Source organism: Abrus precatorius, unplaced genomic scaffold (assembly GCF_003935025.1).
Source record: "Abrus precatorius isolate BTA unplaced genomic scaffold, Abrus_2018 Scaffold9, whole genome shotgun sequence".
Classification (NCBI taxonomy): Eukaryota; Viridiplantae; Streptophyta; class Magnoliopsida; order Fabales; family Fabaceae; genus Abrus; species Abrus precatorius.
Genome location: NW_020874439.1, coordinates 5068359 through 5095463, shown reverse-complemented (window position 1 = coordinate 5095463; position 27105 = coordinate 5068359). Strand labels below are relative to the sequence as shown.

Here is a 27105-nt window from a genome sequence, read left to right as displayed (position 1 = left end):
TGCTACTTTAAATATTAATTTTTCTCTATCTTTACATTATTTGATGAGTTGGAGTCAAGTCTCAGACAATTTTATAAACATTTTTATTATATATGTGTATTATTTGATTAAAGATAAGATCAAAGCATTAAACGAATAAATAATGGAAGATTAGATGAAAGCATTGAATTAATAAATTATATATGGGTTGACTGACTCATCAACTCGTTACATATGCGATTAGGGTTTTTGCTTTCACCGTTTCCAATCTCAAAATCTACACATTGCAGCTTTATTTTCGATACACTCTCTCTCGATCATGGCTGAATCAATTCCATTCGCTGTTACTTCAAATCTCATTCACAGGTTCGTTTCCTCAGCCTTTCTTCAACCTTTAACTCAATTCAGCGCACCTTTCCATTGCTGTTCCAAGGCGTACTCATTAACTTTGCACCAAACACACGGTTAATCATCTGTGCTTTTTATTCTTTCATATAAATTGTTTAGTTTGTATTTTATTTTATTCTATTTTCTAATCTCTGTTTATTTCATATTTCTTGACTTCTAATTGCTTTTAACACAGTTTTATGTCTCTGTTTCTTAATTTCTCTGATGTTTGGCATGTGATCTATTAATATATTATTTAAAAAATATTTTATTAGAATAGATAATGTCATGTAAAAATACCACAATCATTTTCTTCTGAGGAAATTACAATCTTCTCTCAGAACAAATGGATATATTATGATACTATCTTTTCTATTTTTGAAATTATATATCTCTCCCCATAAAAATTTGAAAACGTCATATTTTATATTTTTTTTATAGTCTAATTTTTATTTAAATGCCTTCATTTCTTAAAAAATTTTGCACTTTACCTTTTTCTTTGAATAGGCCAAATAAAGTTGTAACTCATCAAATTTAAGAATTTGTTTAGTTTTATTTCATTATTTACTCTTGGCACAAACTTTTAAAATTTTTATAACAATAATAAGTACTTATTGTTTCATAAAAAGTACATTGATGAGTTCGTTGAGCCTTTTGCAAAAGGGTAAACTTATTAAAAGAATTATTTTTGTAAAAAAAATCAAATAAATATTTATTAATGCTATAACGACAAGTTTAAAATAGATTGAATTGTGATTACTTTAATTTTTAAAAAATTATATAATTTTAAAATAAAAGAGAGTAGTGTAATATGAATCTTCTAAGAGAAAAAATTTTAATTTAATCTTTTATTTACTATCCAGAAGAATTTTCGTTTTATTGTTTCTCAATCAATCTTAACTCTAATATTTCAATAAATTAATCAAAAAAAAAATATCAAGCTGGACTAAATTACATTTTCAGTTTTTTAAAAGTATTGAATAAGGATATGTATATTATATTACTCTCATTTTTATTTTAAAATTATATAACGTCTTCTCATAAAAAAAAAATTAAAATATATTACATTTAATCCATTTTAAGATTTTTGTAAAGCATTGTTAAACACTTGTATGTCCTAATTTTCTTTTATTTTTTTACTTATAGTCTAATCTTCATTTAAATGTTTTATTTTTTTAATTTTTTTTTACTTCACCAGTTTTTAATATGTTAAAGTTGTAAGTTATTTATATCAATTGTACATTTTCATCAAAGGTAAGAATATTTAGCTTTATTTCATTATTTGTTGCATAGATAAGTTTTTAAAATTTTTATAACAACAAGTGTTTACAATTTCATAAAAATATACGTTAAGCTCGTTCATCTTTTTAAAAAATTAACAAAAAAAAGTGTAAAATTTATTTTAGTAAAAAAATTTAAAATAGAATTAAATAATGCTTTAAAGAAAAATTTAAAAATGGATTAAATTGTGATGCATTTTAATTTTTAAAAAAATAAAGTTATATAGTTTTAAAATAGAAGAGAGAGTAGTGTAATATATGCATCTTTTATGATAGAAAATTTTAATTTAATATTCTATTTATTGCCGAGAAGAATTTTCTTTTTATCGTTTCTTCATCAATTATGATTCTAATATTTTAATAAATATAAATATTGGGTTGACTCAAATTATATTATTAATTTATAAAGATATTGTTTATATTTATTAATTAATACCACGACTCAATCATGATAATAAGAAGAGAAAAACCTATGTATAATGTGAAATAGTTTGTAAAAGAAGTTAAATAAAAAAAGATGAACTATAATTCCACACAGATTCTTTTTATTTTTAATTAACTCCTTATAGTTAAATTTTTTTAATTAAATCATTATAATTTTATCTTTTTAATTAAATTCTTAATAATTAATATCATTATATCTCTATTAAATATCAATGAGATGATATTTTTAATTTACTAACCTATTATTTTATTTTAACTTTTATTGTTTTTATAATTATTTTATATAGTTAAATTTAGGAATGACAATAAGTAGGATATAGGTAGGATACTATAATGATCATTCTCGTACTCACATTTTAAAAAAATATTCATACCCAACCCCGTACCCGCATGGATAATAATTTAATCCCCATACTTGTACCCACCTGCATACTCATATCCGCTCTTATTACTTGCGCTTGCCTAAAAAAATACTTATAAAAAAATTTGCTTATATAATTTTACATAAATAGCATAATAATATAAAAGTTTGATACATAACTACTAAACAAAGTTTAAATATAGATAAAAAATAAATATTCAAAGATCACAAATATTAAGCGTATCTTAATATATCAACTTTCTAGACTAAAGTACTGAAAAATTATAAGCAAAATTTTACACATAATCTTCAAGATCTTCTAAAACAACCAACTCATAAACTTGTAGTGTTGTACTGTCATTCTCCAAGACCTAAAAAAAAAAACACTTTTAAAAGCATTTTGTGTAAGAGTAATGGAAATAATAGGAGAAAAATTACTTTCAGATTCTCTTGAAGAAGTTATTCCATGTACATTTTCCATTTATTATTACCTATATCAAAGCTAGAACTAAAACTAAAAACCTTATTTAACTCAAGTCAATATAATATTACATAATTTTAATTACTAAATTTCTAAATATTTTGTATATGTCATATATAAATAAATTTTTAAAAAAAGTCAATCTCATATCAACTATATAATACTTAAATTGTATTAGCCTAATTAAATAATATAAAATAAAAAAAATTCTATTAAAAATGTGAAAAAAATTATGGTTTACTATATTAGTAAATATATTTTTATGTTAAGCTTGTAAAATAAATTTAATTAGATAAATTTTTATATCTTTAAATATATATTCTTTTATTTAAGTAACATAAATATTTATATTACAATTTTCAACATTTTATTGGGCTTAAAAAAAATTTTAAAAACAAAGAATTACAAATTGAAAGACAATATTACTCAAAAATTAAAAATAGAAATTTTATCCATTCAAAAAAATAAAATAATCATGGCCTATAAAAGAACTCTAGACTGAGTAAAAAATATAAGATATGAAATTAAATAAAATAAATAGTAAAATCTTTATCTTGACCAAAAGTTTACAAAAACATCTACAAAAACTTTCTAAAAACTAAAAGTGAGTTAGGTTTCTGCTTTCTCAGTTGCTTCATTCCACTAAAATTCTACGTCTTTCTTAAGAAGTGATGTTAGAGGTTGTGCCAACTTACCATAATTCATGATAAACCTCCTATAATACCCCGACAAACCCAAAAACCCTCTCAGGTGTTTGATTGTGGTCAATCTTGGCCACTTTTGGACTGCTTCTATCTTGTTTGCATCAAGAGCTACTCCTAATTTAGAAATTACATGGCCCAAGTATTCAACTTGATGTTTAGCAAAACTACATTTTTTTTCTGTGCAGAACTAGTGTGTTTTAGCTCTTAAAAGTTGCAAGGCTAAGGAAAGATGCTCCATGTGTTCTCTCCATGTTTTTTAATAAATCAAAATATCATGAAAGAAGACTAAGATGAAATTCTGTAAATGAGGCCAAAAAACATCATTCATCAAATTCTAGAAGGTAGCCGGTGCATTGGTTAATCCAAAAGGAAGGACCACCCACTCATAGTGTCCATTATGAGTCCTAAATGCAGTTTTAGGAATGTCAGACTCCCACATACGAATCTGGTTATACCCACTTCGCAAATTCAACTTAAAACAATAAGTGGCACCTTCCAACTCATCCAACAAATTTTCAATCAATGGAATAGGGAATATGGACTGATTTTTTTAATGAAACATGTAAACCTTCCAAGAAAAAATTGATAGCCATTTCTTCAGTAACATCTACTCTAGCTAATAATTGATCAAACTTTTCAAAATAACCAAGCAAAGTACCATCCTGGTGTAGTTTAGATAATTCTGATATGGGATCATCATAATTGCCCATGTCAAATCTTGAAGCCACATCCTAAAGAATCTACTGCCAAGATTTCACCTTATTGTTGGTATGAGTCGTGTAATGCCTTTGCCACACAAATGCTTTCCCTTCCATTGACAATAACAGAAGCTTTCCCCGTTGATCATGAGGCGTATTCTCCAATTCAAAGAACTGTTTAGATTTGGCTCTCCATTCGTGATAATTCATGTCATCAAAAGTAGGAAACGGAATCTGTGCTCTATCCAAAATCTTGCTCGAATGTGCATCGCTGACCACCTCTTCCTCATCTTCTGAATGTGCTTTTCTACCCATCAATTGAACTTGTTTTAAGAGTTTCTCCATCATAGAATGTATAGAATCCATCGTCAACTTATGATTTTTTTCTAATTCTGCAATGGCCGTTTAAGTTTCTTGATGAATCTTGTGGTTTTCGCGCTGTGAATTCTCCAAGAGCTTCTCCAGACCTTCGATCCGATGCTCCAAATCCTTATTGGTTGTATTGCCTTCCATCGTTGCCCGACAAACTGATACCAATTGTTAGATTGAAGATTATCAATCTACGTTACAATAGGATAATACTATTTATACAAGTGAAAGTGACGAAATTAACTACATTCCTACTTAATATCTAACAACCCTTGTTATTTTTAACCCTCACAATTATTTTTATAAACTGACTTAGGGATATTTGAAAAATCAATAGTAGAGATAAACCTCTGATGTTGTACAAATAGATGTTAAGTAGATATAAACTGAGAAATATGATACTTGGCATAGGAACATTTTTCATTTTGCAAAGCAATGGGAAAATAATATATATTAGACTCATAATTGTTTAAAAGAACATTTAATAACTCAAGATTAATAGTACTTAAACTTACCTCTGGTTCAATTGACTGAGTTTTCGTTGGATAAAGTCATGTTTTCTTCTCCTCAAGATAGGTGTGCTTGCTTTTGTTTGCAATGAGTCACTTTCTTCTTTTCTTGAGTTGGAGGAAGGAGAGTAAATTCCTACAAATGATAAGGGTTAAGAGGAAGAACAGATAAATATTATAAGGACCACTAGACTTAACCTTATGATGACTCTCCCCATAAAGTTGAATATGTGACTAAAACTTGTCTTATTAAAGGTGACATCTATAGAAACATAGACTGAAACTCAAAGGATGATAATATGTACAACCTTTTTTATTTATGATAATATGTACAACCTTTTTTATTTGGAGTATATCCTATGAAAATATACTTAACAACATAAGGATTTAAATTGTCACAATGTTGACTTTGAACATGAAACAAAAACAATACAACCAAAGACATAAACTTCAAGGTTGTTTAGGACATGAACAAAAGGATGAAAAGTAGACATAGACTAAACCAAACTAAAATCATTCAAAATGTGACTTGACAACCTATTGATAAGTAAGTAGTCCTTAAAATTCTTCTCAATATGATTTTGACATTGTCATATAAAATAACAAAGTTCTATAACTTTTAAGAGATGTCAATTTTATTTTTTTTTATACAACAACATTTTGTTGAAGAGTATCTAAACATGTCAACTCATGAAAAATACTATTTTCTTGTAGCAATTGAAACAAGTTTTAGTTCACATATGCTTATCTATTATTTTGCCCATTAACATTTAATTGCTTATTCAAAATGAGTTTGAAGTAAGTGATAAAAATTCACAAATTATTGAGTCACTTCTTTTTTATCCTTTATGAAAAGGATCCATATCATAAGTGTGTAATCATCAATACAAACCATTAAGCACTATAAAAAGTTAGCAATAGAATCACATCCCCATACATCAAAATGGATAAATCAAAAGGGGCAATCTAGAATTCAACTTAAAAAGTAACACGATGATGTTTAACAAACATCACATTAAAAAAATTCAACTTATTCTTTCAAAAATAAAGAAGGAAACAACATATTTTTATGCAATCTAGAATGTACATGACCTAAACACTTACATTGAAGACAAATTGAGAAGAGTCATATTCACAAGAAGGTTAGTTACAAAATTTGAGTCTCCCTATTTCAAAATTATTTTTGGATTTTAGTTTTCACTGACAGAAAGTAATATAACTATTTAAATTTGGTTAATTTAATTCTTTATTATTTTATCTGCAAAAATATCATTTCATTTCCTTCGAGGGAGAGGGGAAGCCTCCCTAAGACAAGATCCTGAAAAACATAATGAGGTGAAAAATAAAAAAGGTTACTGCATAATTTAGATCACTAGTGAATTTATGAATGGAGATAAGATTAGTGGAGAGTTAAGAAATATAAAGAACATTTTTTTTAATAAAAGAGGTAGTGAGTTAAATATTACCATAACTAAGAATGGGAGTTTTAAACCATTAGCAACTATAATGTAATGTGTACCAAATAAAGTGGAATAAAAAGTAAAAAAAAGAAATGTTAGGAGTCGTATGATCGGAAGCACCAGAGTCAATTATTCAAAAATCCTCAAATACAAAATATAAGGTATTTGAAGAAGATAAATTGTAATTCTTACCAATCATGGCAAGACAGACACAAAAGCTTATACTTCATCACATAGTGACGAAGTTAATTAATTGTCCAACCATAGTAATAGTGATGATAGTGGTAGTGGTAATTAAAATAGAAAAAAAAAACAATTATTTGAGTATGTAAAAATAAAAACGCTTGGATCAAAGGCTTTTATACCAATTTAAAATTTTGAATTGTATCCTATCATTATATATTATAATTTACATACATACATAGGAATCAAATATTAATATTTAAATAATATAATATTTTAAATTATTTTTCTAACGATCATAAAGATAACGACAATAATTATAAAAATAATAAAATATAATATTCATATTTTAGATTATCTTCTAATAATAATAGAGATAATGGCAATAACTAATAATTAGGAGATATTTTTAAATATATATAAAATATAATATACATACACGTGTGTGTCTTTATTTAATTTTTTTAAATAAACCATAGTATTCATATTTTGTATCAATTATTTTATATTTTTTTAAAATATAAATACTAAAAGTATCAAAAATGATATTACATTGATTGAAAATAAAAACACAACGTAATAATAAAAAATATAAAAACAAGCAAAAATTATATTAACCAAACAAAGTAATAGGTATTAAAATTTGAATAAATTGTAGAAATAAAAGTGTTTACATATATTTAAAAATATCAAAATTATTAATTTAAAATAAATTAAGTAAAAGATATATTTTTAACAGGTATAAAATATTAGATAAAGTATTAAAAAATATATTATGTTAATATTTTATATTTAATTATAATTAATCAATTTTATATTAATTGGTATGAGTTTATATTTAATTCATTATAATAAAAATTATAATTAATTTTTTATCATGTCAAGAAATTCTTTTTAATTAAGTTTTTATTATTATTGTATAATGTTCATGATTGATAAAATAATGAATAATTCTTTTGTATGATTCCTTTAAAAATTTAAAATAAGAAATTAATATTAAAATAAAATAATAATGTATACATTTAAGAAACATGATAAAAAAAATAACAAATGAATACTTAGACAAATCATGTTACTAATATTTTGTAATTTTATTGTTCGTTTTTTAGCTGTATAATATTATTTTATTACTTTCAAAATTTTATACTACAAATAATTATTCTATTTTGATTTTATAGTTTTATATATATAGATAATATAATATTGTGATTAAATTATTATATTATTTTTTTTAAACAGGATAAGAAAATATTTGACCACATTTTTAAATTTTATGATTTTTTTTAAAATAATATATTTTTTAAAAAAATTATTTTATTATCTGAAAATATTATTTATAAATATTTTTATATTATAATTTATTTATATTGATAGTTTATTTTATGCCATTGCCTTTGTGGGGTTTCTATTAAAATTATAAAAATTAAAATATTTATTTAAGCAGAAAAAAAAGTAAAAATTTGTTTCATAATTTATGTGTAAAAATATTAATGTATGTATAGTTTTCAATTATTAAGGCATTAAAATGTTATAAAATAAAATAAAAACATTGTGGCGATCATCTGTAAATTTTAAAATTGATTTAAATAAGTTATCTTTAATATAAAAAATTAAAATAATTTATTAAAAATATAATTCCTAAAAAATATTTTTTAAAGAATGACCAAATTCACACATTACTTGCCATTATTACAATTATGTTATGCAGTTAAATATTAGAAACATCCCTTCTCTTGACAGCAAATTTGCTTCAAACACTTTTTCGTTACATTTCAATTTTTAACAAATATTTATTAAAATCAATAATTAAAACGTTTATTTAATACATATAATTTAATCATATTTAATATTAACTATAAATGATAACTTGATGGTAAAAACATCTTTAGATGTAAATATTCATATGCTATAAAAAATTTAACAATAATGTCATTTGATCAGAATTTTTTAAAAGAAAAAACAAAAAGATATTTATTATAGTCTTCAATAATGATAAGGTGTGTGATGTGACAGATGAGGATAGTAAAATATTTATTATAGCCTTCTACAGACTTTCTCAGTCATTTTAAGGATGGCTAAGTCGCTTGACATCTCATTCACAGGTTGGCCTCCGCGGATTTAATTGAATTTGGAGGAGCGTATGATGTGAAGGAAGAGTTGGAAGAGCTTAAGAAGACAATTGAATCTATCAATGATGTGCTCCTTGATGCTGACCACAAACAGGATCAAGTTCGTGTGCGAAATTGGATAATGGACTTCAAAGAAGTACTTCATTGCGCAGATGACTTGTTGGATGACCTTGCTATCGAATTTATGCGACACAAATTGGATGAAGGACATGGAAAACAAGAAAACAAGGTACTTTATTCCTTTTCATCTTCAAATCGAATTGATTTTCCCATTCAAATGGCCGAAGAAATTAAAAAGACACGAGAAAGTTTTGATGCTGTTGTAAAAGGCATGTATAAATTGAATTTATGCCCAAGATCGGTTGTAGTCAAGCAAACTGACAGTGGATGGAGGGAAACGTGTTCTTTTGTGTTAGAGACAGATATCATTGGAAGAGATGATAGTAAAAAGGAGATTATTAGTCTGTTGAGACAACCTCATGAAAACCAACAAGCTTCTGTGATTGCCATTGTTGGCCTTGGTGGTTTGGGGAAGACAGCTCTTGCACAATTGGTGTATAATGACTTGGAAGTGCAGAATTTTTTTGAAATGCAAATGTGGGTGTGTGTCTCTGATAACTTTGAAGTGAAAACTATTCTGAAGAAAATATTAGAATCAATTACCGGCGACCAAGTTGAATTATCATTGGGCAACTTGCAAAGAAAACTTAATGAAAAGATGAGTGGCAAGAAATATTTGTTGGTCCTGGATGACATTTGGAATGAGAGACGTGACAAATGGATTGAATTGAGAAAGTACTTGATGTGTGGCGCTGAAGATAGTAAGATTTTAGTGACAACTCGAAGTGAAAATGTAGCTAAGGCAATGACAGCTAGCACTTCCTATCCTTTGAAAGGTTTGAGTGATGAAGCATCTTGGACTTTGTTGAAGAGCATTGCATTTGAGGATGATTTCAAAGGAGTGAATCAAAATCTAGAATCAATGGGGAAAGAAATAGCCAAAAAATGTAAAGGGGTTCCACTGGCAGTTAAAACCGTGGGAGGCCTTTTACGAGGACAAAACGAAGAAAGTGTATGGGAGAATGTTTCACGCGGTGACTTCTGGAAATTATGTGAAGAGCAAGATAGTATTATGCCAATTCTAAAACTCAGTTACAGCAACTTGTCACCAGAAATGAGACAATGTTTTGCTTATTGCTCCTTGTACCCCAAGGATTGGATTATTCGAAAGGATGAGTTGATTCAGTTATGGATGGCACAGGGTTACCTTAAATGTTCAACTGAAAAACAGCAGATGGAGGATGTCGGTAATCAATTTGTAAAGATGTTTTTTATGAACTCATTTTTTCAAGATGCAGAAAGTAATGACCATGGTGAGATCATTTGTTTCAAAATGCATGATTTAATTCATGATCTTGCAATGCTTGTTTCTGGCAATGATTGCTGTTACTTGGATAGTAAGGCAGAAAAAGTTGAAGGTAGACCCATGCACGTATCATTGGAATCTTATGAGACCATTCATTTGTTGAAATCATTAGATCCGAGCAGGCTGCGAACTTTGATTTTGCCTTTGGTTTTGCCGTATTACTGGGAAGAAGAGGAATATTTGTCTGTTATTGCAAAGTTCAAATACTTACTTGTCTTGAGGACGCCTCATCTCTCTGATTCCACCGAACATTTGAAGCATTTAAGATACCTTGATTTAACGCAGCAAACAAGTCTTCCCAAATCCATGAGCAATCTTGTTTTCCTACAAACATTAAAATTGTGCGATTGTGATGAAGAATCATTTTCAGAAGTAGTCACAAAATTAGTCAACTTGAGGTGCCTTGATATTGCTGGTTATCGCTCCATGATGAGTGGGATGGCAGTTGGGTTGGGAAAATTATGCTCTTTGCAATTCTTATCGACGTTTCTTGTGGGAGACAGCCAAGAAATAAAATATGGCACACTAAATGAACTGAAGAACTTAAACCTAAGAGGAGAATTAAAGATTAAGCATCTCGATCGGGTCAGAGACGTGGCTCTGGAATCACAGCACGTAAATTTAAAAGAAAAAAAATTCCTTCAATCCCTGACTCTGAGATGGTCCATTGAAGAGCACAGAGACATCCGTAACAGTGACAGTGACAGCTTACAATTGTTGGAAAACCTTCAACCCCACCGTAATCTTAAGCATTTGGAGGTGTTTTATTATCCAGGGGTGCTTTTCCCAAATTGGCTTTCTCTCCTCACAAATGTTGTTAACATCACTCTCTTTGGGTTTGTTAGTTGTCGGTGTCTCCCACCGTTGGAACTTCTCCCATCCCTGAAGTCACTTGTTCTGCGGTATCTTTATGAATTGGAATACATATATCTCTACAAAGATGGTTTTGCAGTAACCTTCTTCCCCTCTTTGGAGAGCCTCACATTATTTCATTGTCCCAAGCTCAGGGGATGGCGGAGGCGGGGAGATGATATAAATGATTCACATAATCTCTCTTTACCTCTTTCATTTCCTCCTCTTTCTCTACTAATTGTCTCTGAATGTCCACAGTTGACTTGCATGCCTACTTTTCCAAACGTTAAGGATTTAAAATGGCTTCATAGCAGTGCGGAGCCATTAACAGGAACACTAAATTCAACATGTTCAGTTGACTCATCTTCCTCCGCTGCTCCTCTTTCCATGCTCAAAAAATTGACGATTTCTGATCCTATGAATTTACCAAAGGGTTGGATGCAAAATCTGACTTCTCTCAAGTCTCTTCGAGTTGGATGGTATAAAACTGAAACACTCGAGGAATTTGGAACTGGGTTTAAGGACGACACCGACTGCCTTATTTCTCTGCGGAAAATTTCATTATATGATTGTGAAAACCTAAAGGCTTTGCCAGATTGGATTTGCAACCTCTCATCGCTTCAGCATATCAAAATCTCATACTGCCCAAAATTGGCATCGCTGCCCGAAGGAATGAGTGGTCTTCCTAACTTAAAGATCTTTGAGGTCAGAGAGTGTTCCCTCTTAGTTAAAGAATGCCAAACAGAGACAAGTGCTGTCAGGCGTCAAATCGCACACATCCCACAAATATATTTGCTAAAATAATGCCCAATAATAATTTTTTTTCATTTGTATTGCTCTTGTTGAAGTTGTCAGAAATGGTGTAAAGATACTTAAGGTGACGAAGCAGCTTGGTTAAATCCTATTGTGTGACTGCATCTATTTAGGTTTGTTTTGATTGGTCATAATAAGCAGACATCTTCCCAAAGAAAGTTTATAAGAATTCAATTTCTTCTATAAAATTGACTTGGTACTTGTTGAATGCAAGTTAGATTATATTTGTCTTAGGCTCATATTTTTAAAATACTATGATTTCATAATTTTCTTAAATAATAGGTAAAAAAAATATTTATAATGGTAGTATTTAATTTTTTCTGCATAGTAGTAACATATTTGTTTAATCAGTAATTATTTTAATTCATATATTTAGTATGTATGTGCAATGTTGTTGACATTTGTCTCTATGAACTTGATAATTGTCGCTGTCTCCCACCGCTTGAACGTCTCCCGTCCCTGAATTTACCAAAAGGTTGGATGCAAAATCTGACTTCTCTCGAGTGTCTTCAAATTCAATGGTGTGACAGTGAAACACTTGAGGAATTTGAAATTGGGTTTAGGGACGACCCCAACTGCCTTCCTTCTCTGCGAAAAATCAGCATACATAAGTGTCAAAGGCTAGATGCTTTGCCAGACTGGATTTGCAACCTCTCATCGCTTCAGCACATCGACATCTACCGTTGCCCAAATTTGGCATCGCTCCCCAAAGGAATGAATGGTCTTACCAACTTGAAGATCTTTGAGGTCAGGTGGTGTTCCCTCTTACTTAAAGAATGCCGAACAGAGACAAGTGTTGTTAGTCGCCAAATCGCACACTTCCCCCATTAGTGATTACTTATAACAAAGGTACTGATCTGCGTATTTATTTAGGACCAAATTATAAAGGTATTTATGTAACCATTGATATAAAACAAATATACACTAATTTGACTTCTTGTAGTTTATAAATGTAAAATATAAATTAATGTTTTGTATAGTTTCAATTTATGTTTACTTTTTATAAGTTTTTAGACTTTCATTCTTAATTTTGAATTGAAAGTAAATTTTCAAATTTTAGTTTTATCATGAGAAGAGTCATTGTTTTAATATTTATAAGTGAAAATAGAAAAGAGAAAAAAAATTCTAAATATTAAAGACTTCCTAAAAATTGTTGAATTTTCAAAACGTTGAAAACTATTTACAATAAAACAACAGTGTTTTTTTTTCTCCTGTTTTAATTTTGGATTTTGATAATTTGTCAATTATAATCATTTAGTTATTCCATAGCAACGACTCTGAGTGTTAAATTATAAAAATATTTTTAGGATCTATCGTTTTTTTTTTTTAGTCAAGGGTTGCTTATCAAATCTACTTGCATATTATCGGATTACAATAGGTGTTCATACCATATTAAGAAACTTAGGTCTAATTTACACCTAAAAACTAGTTTTTATGAGGAGAATTACCTAAGTCCTTATATGCAGCATTCTTCTTCTGTTCCTAACTAACATGAGACATCTATTTTTTTCAAATAATAATTAAAATATTTTAAAAAGTAAAAATCACTATTACGGATCCAAGTAAGCACTAGGCTACTTACTATAGGCGTGTGATAGTCCATAAACTAACTGCAGTCATAGAATTTTGATATGCTTCTGTAAAAGTGCACTAGAAACCACAGGAATTGAATCAAACCTGCAAACTTTTTCTAACCTAGAAGAACCATCTAACTTTCAAACATGACAGACATCAGGGACAAACACCGATTCTAGTGCATGTTTGGATGAGCAATGTAAGCTTCTAATCTCATGTTTAAAGATGTAAACGTGTTTTGAAATTTGTGCCAATATGTTTGGCAATTGTATGACATAATTAATTTTATCTCTAAACTTACACTTGAGTCAACATGACAAATTATAGCTTCGGCGTTCAGTTGAAAAATTATTTATACTGAATTTTTCAACAAACCTTTAAGTGATAGTTTTCAAATATAAATCACATCACTTTAAACTCACTTTCAAATAAAATCATTTCTACAAAATGAAGTTCATTCAAACTCAATTTTGCAAATGCTCATCCAAACATACACCAAGTTATAAGAACAACCAAAAAGTATTCAAAACCCAACTGTGCATTATACAGAAAATTGGCTCCAATTTGAATACAATCATCTAGTATTTCAATACAGTGAAATAGAATGTGAACTTTAAGAGGTTAAAACCATGCAAGTTAGCTTTCAACAGAATCAAAGGCCTTTGATTTTGAGTTGTATACCTCAAGTTTTCATTGAAGGGGTAACACTTCTATAAGGGGAATTACGAAGAAAACAAGTTCAAACTTGGAACCAAACTGATACTAATTGACAATTAGATAAGTCAAAAAGTCCAACTAACCAGTCTTAGCCCTACCCGTGTTGGTTAGGGCCAAAAAGCTTGTATGCCAAAAGGCTCACTAAATGAAGAGCTCTATAGGCCAAAAAGCGTACTAGACGAGGGTTAGGGTCAAAGGATATGTTTAACAAATAGAAAATACACAGCATAGTATTAGTTTCACGGCAAAAAGGTAAGACGGGAGGTGATGTAGAGAAGCAAAGGTTTCTAAATAAGAACATCATAAACATCATTTTTGCTTTACTAACTTTGTACATTATATTAACATCATAAACATCATTCTCTTAGCAGCAATCTGAATCACATAGCATCCTTGAACATAATGATACTTTTGGACCTAGTTACTTACACCTGGTAAGCAAACTAGCGAGTACAAACGGGTCGTGTTGTTAAAATGAATCTTGATGGTTCTACCAGAAAGTTGAAAGGCATCTAGTTGCAAACAGTTAAGCACAAACTTACGGTGTGGCCATACCAATGCATTTATTTTTTATTTCCTCGGTTTTCTAGCAATTTGTCATTTTATAAATAGGATACAAAGAATGCACCTCATCATTGCTATTTTAAAAGAAGAATGCCAGTATAGCCTGCATTCTATCATGCCCACCCAAAAGAAAGGAGTGGGGACAAAAAGGAAAAACTAAAGGAAATCATATGTTTGATTGTCAGCCATTCAATTACAAATTTGCACAAAAATTAAAATATAATATAGGGATTCCGACCTTGCCAATCAGTATGGTATATGTTTGTGTGGCTAAACCCAAAGCTAACATGTTGCCCCAAATCCAGTAGTCAATAATTTGATCCCTACAGTATATGCCCCAAGGCTAACATATGTTCTTCGAATTCTCATTGAATTCCTAGTTTTATTCATAACATTGGTATCAGCATGGACAAGTCATGGTCATAACCCGTAATCAACACAGCGTGGCAGACATGGAAAAACGATTGGCGACCAAGCTATCTTCGCAGATTGATAAACCGATCATGCAACTTGCCGACATGATTCAAGATTGCTTATCTGAGGCATTATTGCAGAAGATGGAAAACCTATTCAAGACTCGGTTTGATTCAGGAAGTCACTCACCTTCCTTTAGCAACAATTCCAATGGTAACAAAGGCTCAAATCAATATTCTTGTGAGACACGACTTGCAAGAATTGATTTTCCGTGATTCAATGGCGAAAACATCAATCAATGAATATATCAATGCAAAAATTACTTCTTGATTGATGCCACACCGGAGGATGTAAAGGTCCTGTTAGCAATTGTTCACCTTGAAGGCAAACCCTTACAGTGGCAACGGCAAATTCTAAGAATATGGCAAATCAACGACCTTCATAGGAGGAATATATGAAGATGTTACAGGATCGATTTGAAGATATTTGCGATGATCCTATGGTAGAACTTATGAAGTTAAGGCAAGAAAAAGGGGTCAGTGAATATCATGAGACTTTCGATGCAATAATTTCTAGACTAGACTTAACAGAGGAATACCGGTTAAGTTGCTTTCTGGGAGGACTCAAACAAGAAATTCAAATGATGGTACGCATGTTTAGACCCGACAGTGTTCAGAGAGCATTCTCACTGACCAAGATGTATGAGGCCTCACAACCCCAAGGACCGATTGCGATTGCCTCAAAGACCTTTTCTTTGAGTTCAAGAAACAGCATGAACATTGTGAATTCAAAACCCTTGTTGCCCACACCAACAGAACAGGTTAAGTACAATCAATCAGAACTTACCTCGAATAGAGCAAAGCCTTACAGAAATCTGACTCCAGCGTACATGGCTGATTGGAGATTAAAGGGACTGTGTTACTTCTGTGATGAACCATATTCTCATGCTCACAGTCTTACACACAAGGGGCTACAACTAAATGTTATTTTTGGAAGAAGCATCGAATGAGCCATCACTTGAGGAAGAACTGCATGATTCAGAGACAGATGACGTAGGTGAACCACAAATTTCAGTACATGCTTTGACAAGTATCCCCAACTTTAAAACTTTGCGAATTACTGGTTACTACAAGAAGAAACCCTTGCATATCCTTATAGACAGTGGCAGTACACACAACTTCTTGGACGCTAACATTGCCCAGAAGTTAGGCTGTCAGATTGATAAAGTGGAACCCATGCATGTTATTTTAGCAGATCGCAACAGGTTAAATATAGAAGCTGTGGTCAAAGAGTTTAACTGGTCAATACAGCAAACAATGTTTACTTCGGACATGATGTTATTACCGTTGGAATGATGTGATAACCTTGGGTGACATTACATGGAACTTTGATAAATTAAGTATGCAATTTTATGTACATGGAAGAAAGCATGTTTTAAGGGGTGCTCAGCTACAAGGAATAAAGACAATGAGGAGAAAAAAACTAAGAACTACTACTAAAAGAGTACATCTTTCAATGATACAATTATGCAGCCACGAAGGTGCTTTGTTAAACACTCTTGACAACACATGGACAGCTACCTGCTCCTACACCAGAGATACAACACATCCTAGGGGAATTTAAAGATGTTTTTCAGGAACCAACACAATTGCCACCTGTGAGACCAGACCATGATCATAAAATTCCCCTCATTCAGGGAAGCAACCCAGTGAATAAGAGACCCTACAGGTATGCAAAACATCAGAAGGATGTCATAGACAAACTGGTTAAGGAGTACTTGAATAGAGGCATCATTCAGGCAAACAACAGTCCTTATGCTAGTCCTGAAGTCGTAGGAGGGAAAAAGGATGGCAGTTGGAGACTTTGTGTGGATTATAGGGAACTCAATAAAGCCACTATTAAGGATAAATTCCCAATCCCTCTTGTGGAAGAACTCTTGGATGAATTGCATGGATCCGTCATCTACTCAAAAATAGACCTCCGATCAGGTTATACAACCAAGTCAGAAAGCACCCTATGGACGTCCACAAGAATGCATTAAAACTCATGGGGGGCATTATGAGTATTTGGTAATGCCATTCGGCCTCACCAATGCCCCGGCAACCTTTCAAGGCCTTATGAATTCAGTCTTTCAGGAGTACCTGAGACAATTCCTCTTAATTTTCTTTGACGACATTGCAAAACCAATCAGTGAACTATTGAAAAAAGACAACTTCACTTGGACCTTGGAAGCCAAGCAAGCATTTTAAAAGTTGAAGTCCTTGTTAATCCAGGCTCCTATACTAGCATTATCTAATTTCAACAAGCAATTTGTCTTAGAAGTGGATGCTCGTGGGTATGGAATAGGAGCAGTCTTAATGCAGGAGTACCACCCAATTGCATTCATTAGCAGGGCTCTTAGTTCACAGCAATAGGCATTGTCTACATATGAGAAAGAGCTACTTGCAGTGGTCTTTGCTGTTCAAAAGTGAAGACACTACTTGCTGAACAGGCGATTTGTCATCAAAACTGACCACCGGAGCTTAAAATACATATTAGATTAGAGATTAACAACATCATTCTAGTAGAAGTGGCTGATCAAACTGATGGAACTCGACTTCACCATCGAATATAAAGAAGGTAAGGCGAATATAGCAGCAGATGCCTTATCTAGGAAGGACGATCCTACATGTTGTTCAGTCAACATTCATACTGTGAGTACTGACCTTCTTGACAAGATTCAAGCTTCATGGAGAACAGACCCATCACTGCAAAAAATAATCAACGACATGGAATCCAACCCTGCATCTCATAAACACTACGCCTAGCAAAATGGAGAATTACGACGAAAAGGTAGAATTGTGGTAGGGAATGATGGTGACCTCAGGACTCAAATATTGAATTGGATGCACTCTTCTTCCACAACAGGCCATTCTGGTAGAAATGCCACAATTCAAAGAGCTAAGTTAGTCATTTACTGAAAAGGACTAAACCAGAAATATCATAGAACACATCAAGAAGTGTGTAACCTGCCAGAGGTGCAAATATGAGACCACAGCCTCTCCTGGTCTCCTTCAGCCATTACCTCTCCCTGATCACATATGGCAGTATATCAATATGGACTTCATAGAAGGATTACCTAGTTCTGCAAGGAAGCAAGTCATTTTCGTAGTTGTCGACAGATTAAGTAAGACTGCACATTTCATTGTGTTATCCCACCCTTACCATGCATGTGATGTGGCACAGGCCTTCTTAGATAATATTTTTAAGCTCCATGGGTTCCCTGAAACAATTACCAGTGATAGAGATCCCATCTTCATCAGTAACTTTTGGCAAGAATTCATGCAGTTGCAAGGGTAGAAACTCGCTTGTCTTCAGCATACCATCCACAAACAGATGGACAAATTGAGATAGTCAACCAGTGTTTGGAGACATTTACGGTGCATGTGTTCAGACACACCAACACAGTGGTTCCACTGGCTTCCATTAGCTGAATGGTAGTATAACACCACATATCATTCCTCCATAAAGGCAACCCCTTATGAGGTGGTTTATGGGCAACCACCGTCAGCATTCCTTCCATACCTACCTAGTGAATCCAAAAATGCTGTGATTGACAGAAGTTTGACTAAGCAAGAAGAAATGCTTAGGGTGCTTAAGTTTTATTTACAGAGAGCACAAGATTGAATGAATTAAGTAGCATACAGGCACAAAACAGATAGACAGCTCCAAATGGGTGATATGGTGTTTGTCAAACTCCATCCTTATAAACAAGTATCAGTGGCAGCTAGAAGCAATGCAAAACTAGCTCCGAAATGGTCCCTACAAAATAATTGACAAGATCAGACAGGTCGCTTATAAGGTAGAACTTCCAGCATATGCTAGGATACACAATGTCTTCCACTTTTCACAGCTAAAAAAGTATGTGGGAGATGCACCAACTTCGACGAACCTACAAGATGAACCTGAAGCAAATCCATTGGCGCACTGTGACTAATGTGTTAATGAAATGGAAGAACCAGCTGCCAGAGGATGCAACATAGGAGTTTTACTATGACCTGAAGCAGAAGTATCCTACGTTCAATCCTTGTGGGCAAGGATTATTTTAAGGAGAGGGTACTGATATGATGTAAATTTGATCAGGTCCTTATTAGTAATTTTTAAATTTAGTAAAAGATAGAGATTAAGTAAAGATAGTTGGAAGAGTTAGTTATAATCGGTTGCTGTATAATCTCTCTTAAAAAAAATATAAAATGTGTGATGTAATTCCTTCATTTTTTCCAAATTTGTATTCTCCACTTCCGTCCTTCAATAATACATTCATTCAGATTCTCTTCTTTCCGTGGAATCCCTATTCTCTAACAGTTCTTCGAATTCTCATTGAATTCCTAGTTCTATTCATAACAAAATGGAAGTGTTAGTTCCGTACGGACTAACACCAAAATCAAAGGTACTCTAGCAGCTTCAAGGTAAATTACACAACAATAACATAATAAAAACCACCAGAAAACTGAGGGTGATATCCCCAGCTACATGTTGAAAATAACAAATTACAATCAAAACTTTCTCCATATAACAAATTTGAAGTAGGACTTTTGATCTTTGACAAAGACAGCACAGTAGATGGCATTGTTTCTACACCCTTACTTTTTTAATTAATCAAGGTTTGGAAGGCTATATATGTCTTTTTATATTATATAATTACATTACGCAGCAAGTAAAATTTCAAAATTGGACTTACCAAATATAAATTCTTGTCACTGGTTGATGGTTTTTGTTAATTAAGAACTAAACAGATCATAATCATAATGTACTTATTTGTAAACATAAAAGCAAGTTATTCAAATAGACATTGAACAAGAGCTCTATTTTTTATCGATTTAGATAATTTGTTGCATCCACAATTTAGAATTTTAGATTACAAACTATACTTTCACAGAATCTCAATGAGAAATAAAAGAGTGAGTATAAAACAAGGATTGATGCAATTCAATACAATTCTAGCTATATCACACACTAACTAGACGCCTGTACAAAAATACAAAGGACCTCATTAAAGCATTGGACAAATCTAATTTAGAAGCAGGTATTTTGTCACTTTTCTCTTTCTCTTTATTGATAATATAATATTACTTTTACGATACAGACAAACACAAGAGATAAGGCAGACCTGTGCTTAATTATCCACTCCCAAGGTTTCAATTGAATTTTGGCAATATATATAAAAACAACTTACAGCTATCCCCAGAACTTTTGCCTTTTTTTTAATTAATAATTAAGCTAAAACTTAATTTTACTTTCTCACATCCCAACCTTGAAATTAAATTCACTAGTGCTTTTGTTGATGTCAAAATGTCTGTTCTAAATATCTCACAGTATAATACACCTTAGATTTACTGTGTTTTGAAACTTTCCGATATATGCTTGTTGAGGTAAAATAACAATGAGTGAGCAACTTGCTCCAATCTTCTATGGTAGCTCCAAGATATGTGTGCATATCCTGAATCAGCACATTCAATATCTGCATTCCATTTATGAAATCCCTAATTCCAGCATAAGTATATCATGATGACTAAAAGTTTCAGGAAATGAAAACTATCACATTTTATCCTCCAAGTATGCTTTTCCTAATCTATAGAAAAGAGAAGTTTTCTTGCTCTTGCTTACAGTCACAACCCTCAACAAAACAGCACATCTAACCAAACAACAATTGAACTAGAAAAGAATTGAACTATTACGTTGTGGTATGACTTAAAAGCTTGAGCCTCACAAAGAGCTTCGAATCTGAGAAGTATTGAACGAGCACTTCATGAAATATGAAAATCGACAATTTAGGGATTAGGGTTTGTGAAATCCAAAGCATTAGCTACTTATGATCAAATGAAAATGTGTATGATTTAGAGAATGGGGATTAGGGTTCTTAGTATTTTAGAGAATGGGGACTAGGGTTCTTATGAGGAACACACCAGAAAAACTTAAAATGTTTGTGTTTGATTTTGGAAAACTTAATTCCAAATATATTTTGAAGTGTTTTTAGGGTCAGGGCTAACCCATAGATATCCTTACCTGACCCATATATTTTGGACTAAATAATTTAGGGCTTAATTATTATTTTTTAATTAATATAAGGACAAGGCTGGATAGGGCTGGGCCTTAGGCTAAACCCTTTTTGACAGCACATTTTTCAAGGACTAAATTGAAGGACTTATTATCTTTTAGAAACTAAAATGAATGATAGACCACACTTTGAATGATTAATTTTAATATTCAAGGATTGAATTGAAGACTCTATCTTTTAGCCATTAAAAAATATGACAAATTACATATTCAAAACTAATTTTAATATTTCTTTCTTTTAAAGACTAAATTGAATGACTCTGTCTTTCAAGAATCAACATGAGCAAAAATCGAGTGAGGATGTATGCTCGGATGAATGAGTGGACATACAACACAACTTTATCATACAACAAATTGATTAATTTTTTAATATGAATGTATCAAGAACTCTTGACAAAATATTTATCATGAAAGAAATATACAAATAATTACCACATTTAGTCCTTTCTGTCCATACCTTAAACAAGACTTAATACAACAGTAAATTTCATTTTTTCCATTGTTTTCTTCACTCTACACTTGCTCTCTCTTTCTCTGACATAAATTAAGATTAGGAGGTAAATAAAACCTATGGTGAAAAGAAGCAGTTGTACCACAACAGATAACAAGCTGGAGTATGAGTTGGATCGCTGGCAAACTTGACCATTTCCGTAGCTTCTTTGGGTCCAATAGACACATCACATAGAGGAGAGGCATTTTTGCTCAAAACTTCAGCATGCTTCGGTAGATCTCTACAAAAGTGCAAACGCAATCTCAGACCTGAAGACTACACTACTCTTCTTCATACACACAAAATGCCAAAAAAGTGCTAAAGAAACAATAAACTAATTACATTACCCAACTCCCTTGGAGTAGTTTCAAAGTGGGCCTTCAATATGAAATGGAAAAAACAATTTTTAAGAGTACTATCCGAAAATGATTAGAAACTATAAGAATTATTTTGTCCAATTAAGCTCTGATACCTCAAAAAATAAATCAGCTTCTCAAACATCATCCAATTAAGTCTCCTTTAGTCAAATCAAAACAAATAACATCATTTGATTTCCATTCAATTGAATTGCTTGACCAAATTCTTGCTAAGATCACTCCTCCAGGATTCCTACAGATTTTATATCAAGCTTCACTGATGCACATTACAAATTCTGACAGCCTCCACCCTATTGCTGTTGTCTAGCCTGTCTCTTCCTCCCATCCTTTTTCTCCTTTGCCTTTTCTTTCAAGTCCCTTTCTCCTCTCCTTTTATACATCTTGAAAGTGATCTGCCTATCAGCTGCCATTTTCCTTACCTTCTCTGTGATCTCTGCTGCAAATTTATATAATTTCCTGACCTCGCATAAGCTTTGCAAAAGTATCTGGCTGTGGCATTAAATCCATATCCATCATGTCTATGCAGAATGAACAAGCTTCCTTCACACGTCCTTTGGAAAAGAGTGCATGAATCCAGATTGTCCATGCACTGACATTCAGCTGACATCCTTTAGAAGAAGTAATACAATTCCAAGTATGTATAGCCATTTCAAGCTTCCCTGCTCTTAGAAGAGAATTCATCAACTCCTTCAAGGTGCCATATTGAGGAGCAGTAAAAAGCCCTCTCCCAACCATGTCTTTGAAATACTCACAAGCTTCAACTAGGAAGCCTTGCTCAAGAAACCCATTAATCATGATTACAAAGGTCTCAACACTGGGAACTAAGCCCACTTGCTTCCATTTTACTCCAAAGCTGAACACCTTCCTTGACCTCTCCCAACTTGCAGGCCAACCTAATTACTGTATTGTAGATGTGAAGATCAGGAATGCAACCAATCTTCTGCATTTCATTCATCAGTTCCATACACTCTTCCAGCTCTTCCTTCTTTTCATGGCCCACCATAATATGCTGATAAATAAGCTGATTTGGGGAATGGCCTTGCGGTATAATCTGATCCAAAAGCTCATAACCCCTTTTGATTTTTCCCCACTTGCAAAATCCACTAATCAATGTGGAATAGGTTACATCATCCACATGACAACCATTTCTCTGCATCTCAACAAAAAATCGCATTGCCTCATCCTACCATTCATGTTTTCAGAGTGACTGGTTCAAAATCATGTACGAAGTTGCATTTGGTTCACAACCTTTCCTTCTCATCTCTTTCAAAAGATCATAAGCATCCCACCATTTTCCCAGCTTCAGCATACCCATTAAGTAAATTGTTATAAACCACAATATCCGGTTTAATGCCTGCATCCTTCATCTGCACCATGTGCTTGAGCATACCCACTAAGTAAATTGTTATAAACCACAATATCTGGTTCAATGCCTGCATCCTTCATCTGCACCGACACATGTAACATGTTTTGCTTCCATAAGCTTCCCTTCTCTACACCAAACATACAACAAAGAAGTAAAATGTGGAAATCGATATCACATGTCCTAAGAAGAGAAGCTGCTTCCTTAATGCTTCCATTCTTGCACAATAAATCCAACAAACACCCAAAAACATATAGATCTGGCTCACACCCATACTTGGGCATTTCATCCAATGCTTCAATAGCCTTCTGAACCATCCTTGCAGAAGCAAACCTCCTCATAAAAATAACAAACATTTGTGGTGACATCAACTGAGGGTTCTCTTGCCTCATTTCTTCAATCAGCAGCACCCAAACAGCACCAAATTGCCGCATTTTACTCAAAACTTTAATCATAGCTTTGTACACTTCCTGACTGTGTTGATAACTGGATTGCTTAGAAGCCCATGCAAAAAATCTATAAGCAGAATTCCCAGCATCACCACATCGATTCAATACATGCTCAGTTAATCCAGAGTGACCTCACAACAACTCCAGATTCTTTCAGAGCAAGCTCCAATTTGGGAACCCTTGAGTGGTATTTTCTCAATATTCTATAGACCTTTTCCACATCAGAAGCAAACTCATCATAGCTTTGGTCATTTATATGCTTTACTGGACTGGCGTCCAGGCAAATGAGGTCAAACTGAGTTGTTAAGCCATTGTTGATGCTGTTAGTACTGAATTTTGAGGATTTATGGTTTAGTGGTGACTGCAAAGAGATTTGAAAAGAACATACCTCAGAACCAGTACCACAGCTGATAAATGATATTTTCATGTCCAATGGCCAATGGTTTTCTCAAGGGAAGAGGGAAAATATCACATTTATAGAACAGCAATGTTTTTGCCAAAAATCTCCGCATGTTCTTTTCTGGTTTCTGCCTTTTTTCACTTACTCAATTTCAGTGCAAAACTTTATTTTGTTGCATATTCCTGAATCCCTAGGAATAGTAAGTTTGATGCTGACCTTCCTCAGACAAAGGGGATGTCTTGATCACTGCAATTATGGATAACAGGGAGGAACATCTTGAATTTAGATGCAAGACTTCTTAAATGGGGAAGCTTTACCATGTCTTGTGGAATGTACTTGCCTCCTAGACATTACTTCTTCTGTGAAAGAGCTTCCTGCAAAATTATTAAATAGTAATGTATAGAATAGGATATCATATGCAAGATTCAAGATTTTCACTAAACTTCCAAAGCATCTACATTCTATATTGACATTTCAAATCCCCAGATATAATAGTTATGGAAATATGCAGAGTAAACCTAGGAATTTAATCCCAGTATTTGACCTGAGTCCAAAACAAGAATGCCTTAGTCTCTTAGCTAAGAGACAGCAAGAATGATGCACATGTTTCATTCTCTATACTGGTATAGAAACAAAATTTGATCTTCCAATATCCATTGAAAACAAAATATGTACTTCATATTTATGTATAAATATATGAAAGCAAGTGCCGTAAAGTGAAGGAACTAGTGCACTAAAGGGTGAAGGTCATGCTAGGAAAACATAATGCAAGGAACGTTAACTACTACTAGATTTCTCAAATAAACTCAAAACAAATTAAAGAAGGTAAAATCTGCAGTGCCTTGTAAATCAAGAAGGCATTCTATGCCCTCTCACATATAGAACAATTATCACCGTTAATTTTATAGTAATGCATAGTAGGGTTAGTGATTTATTTAGAAAAGACGTAACTAAAATATTAGAGGAATCATAATCATCAATTTCAAGGGCATATTCAGTGCCCTCTTAAGTTTACAGGTACCATAGTAAGCATCGTTAAAAAAATGGCTAATGAAAGATCTCATCTCATCCCACTTGGGTGTATGTAAAGGGATATTGCAAATTATAATAAGGGAGTAAAGTAAATAAAGAGCATAAGTAAAGAGTTACCAAAGCATGAAAGAAGTTAAGCAAATTCACTACAAGCATTCACAACCTATTCGACCACACACAACTATCCAGATTCTAAATTAAAAAAATAAAAGAAGTATGACAAACAACTTGGATTCTCATTCAGGAAACACAATCAGGGAATAAAACACATTACACTACGAAATAACATAATCTCAAATTCAAGGGAAGTTGAGAGGTGGAAATTTCAAAGATGGTCATCAAATGTTAGTTAAAATAGGGATTTAAATCGTAAGATTTCACATGGTAGTAACCAATTTTCACTAAGTCACGACCAGAATTAATTATACTCCAGGTACCAAATTATCACCCTTGACACAGCATAACCATTGACTTGAATTTGCTAAATCTAGGACTAAAGATCAAAATCTCCTGTTCCAAGTTCCAACTAAACGCATCAAATTTCAGTCTCCAAGGAGGACCAAAGCAGAGCTCAAACGGCGTCACATTACACACCCAAAGAAACCCTCAAAAGCTATTATTATTAAAGGAAATTGGGAAAATAAACCGCAAGGGAGAGAAATTGAAAACCAGAATGTGCACGAAAACGGCGAGAAGAAAATAAAAAGCTCGAGTGAAAGAGAAGAGGAAGAACAGGCTTCAAATTTCCAGAAATTAATTTTAGGGCTATCGGCGTGCAATGGCAATGACATTGGGTGATTTTATTTTTTTGAAAGTTAAATTTATCCGTAAATCTTTGAATTATTTAAAAAAGTTTAAATAAATTTTTATATTTTAAAAGTTTGCAGTTAATTGAATTTCTCAATTTCAGCTTCCTTTTCACCACGTAATTGAGCTGGCGTAGGACAAGAGGACTAATATCATCTATGTCAACTAGAGTAGCTAGAACTATGTCTTCTCCTTCATCAGCATTGTTCTCCTTTTTGTTTTCACATCCATTATCCCTTCAACTTCAATCGCTGTAATCTTCTTAGAAACCAGATGCTAAACCAAGCCTAACATAAATTAATTAGATTAAAGCAATTCCCACGATGCTTGACACATTATCAAGGTATTTTGGTATTTAGTGGGAGAAGAACATGTTATTTTGGTTCCTCCCAGGCAGGTTTGGATTTAGGTGTGTTCATATCATAGCACTTTTTTTATTTCCATCCATGCATGCGATGTAACCCATCTTATGTTCTAACTTTTTAGAAAAGATCTTCCATGATAGGCATCAAATGAAGCAATTCTAACTAAAGAGTTGTAAAATGAAGCAATCCTAACTAATCAAGTCTTGATCTAAGTGGATTTGGGTAAAAAATTCTATCATATAAAAGTTTACAGCACTAAAAAACTCACAAGATTAAATGTGATAAGACTAACTAATTATCTTTAAAAAATTATTATTTATTAAAAAAATTATTTTATATAATATTTTTCTATAAACTTATAATAAATAAATTACTTAAAAA

General features: G+C 32.2%; 1 protein-coding gene and 1 pseudogene across 3 annotated transcripts; one reads left to right on the top strand and one right to left on the bottom strand.

Moving 5' to 3' along the window:
* The first annotated feature begins 298 nt into the window (after positions 1-298).
* On the top strand, positions 299-13052 carry LOC113849478 (putative disease resistance protein RGA3). Of its 3 annotated transcripts, XM_027479413.1 has the most exons (3): positions 299-345; positions 8958-9090; positions 9358-13052. In XM_027479413.1, the coding sequence occupies exons 1-3, from the start codon at positions 299-301 to the stop codon at positions 12064-12066; spliced, it is 2889 nt and encodes a 962-aa protein (XP_027335214.1). In that variant the 3' UTR covers positions 12067-13052. The 3 variants fall into 3 exon arrangements, 2 of the variants coding, with proteins under 2 accessions (XP_027335214.1, XP_027335213.1); XM_027479412.1 differs by lacking the exon at positions 299-345 and having other exon boundaries at positions 8917-11967; positions 12551-13029; XR_003502097.1 differs by lacking the exons at positions 299-345; positions 8958-9090 and having other exon boundaries at positions 11608-11695; positions 12551-12668.
* Positions 13053-22598: 9546 nt separating this feature from the next.
* On the bottom strand, positions 22599-24547 carry LOC113850639 (annotated as a pseudogene).
* Positions 24548-27105: the final 2558 nt, after the last annotated feature.

Bases quoted from the DNA above. Each gene is read 5' to 3' on its own strand.
- LOC113849478 (XM_027479413.1), top strand. From the start codon at position 299: ATGGCTGAATCAATTCCATTCGCTGTTACTTCAAATCTCATTCACAG. The intron at 346-8,957 runs GTTCGTTTCCTC...TCTCATTCACAG, and splicing joins ACTTCAAATCTCATTCACAG to GTTGGCCTCCGCGGATTTAA. The intron at 9,091-9,357 runs GTGCGAAATTGG...GTTGTAGTCAAG, and splicing joins ACAAACAGGATCAAGTTCGT to CAAACTGACAGTGGATGGAG.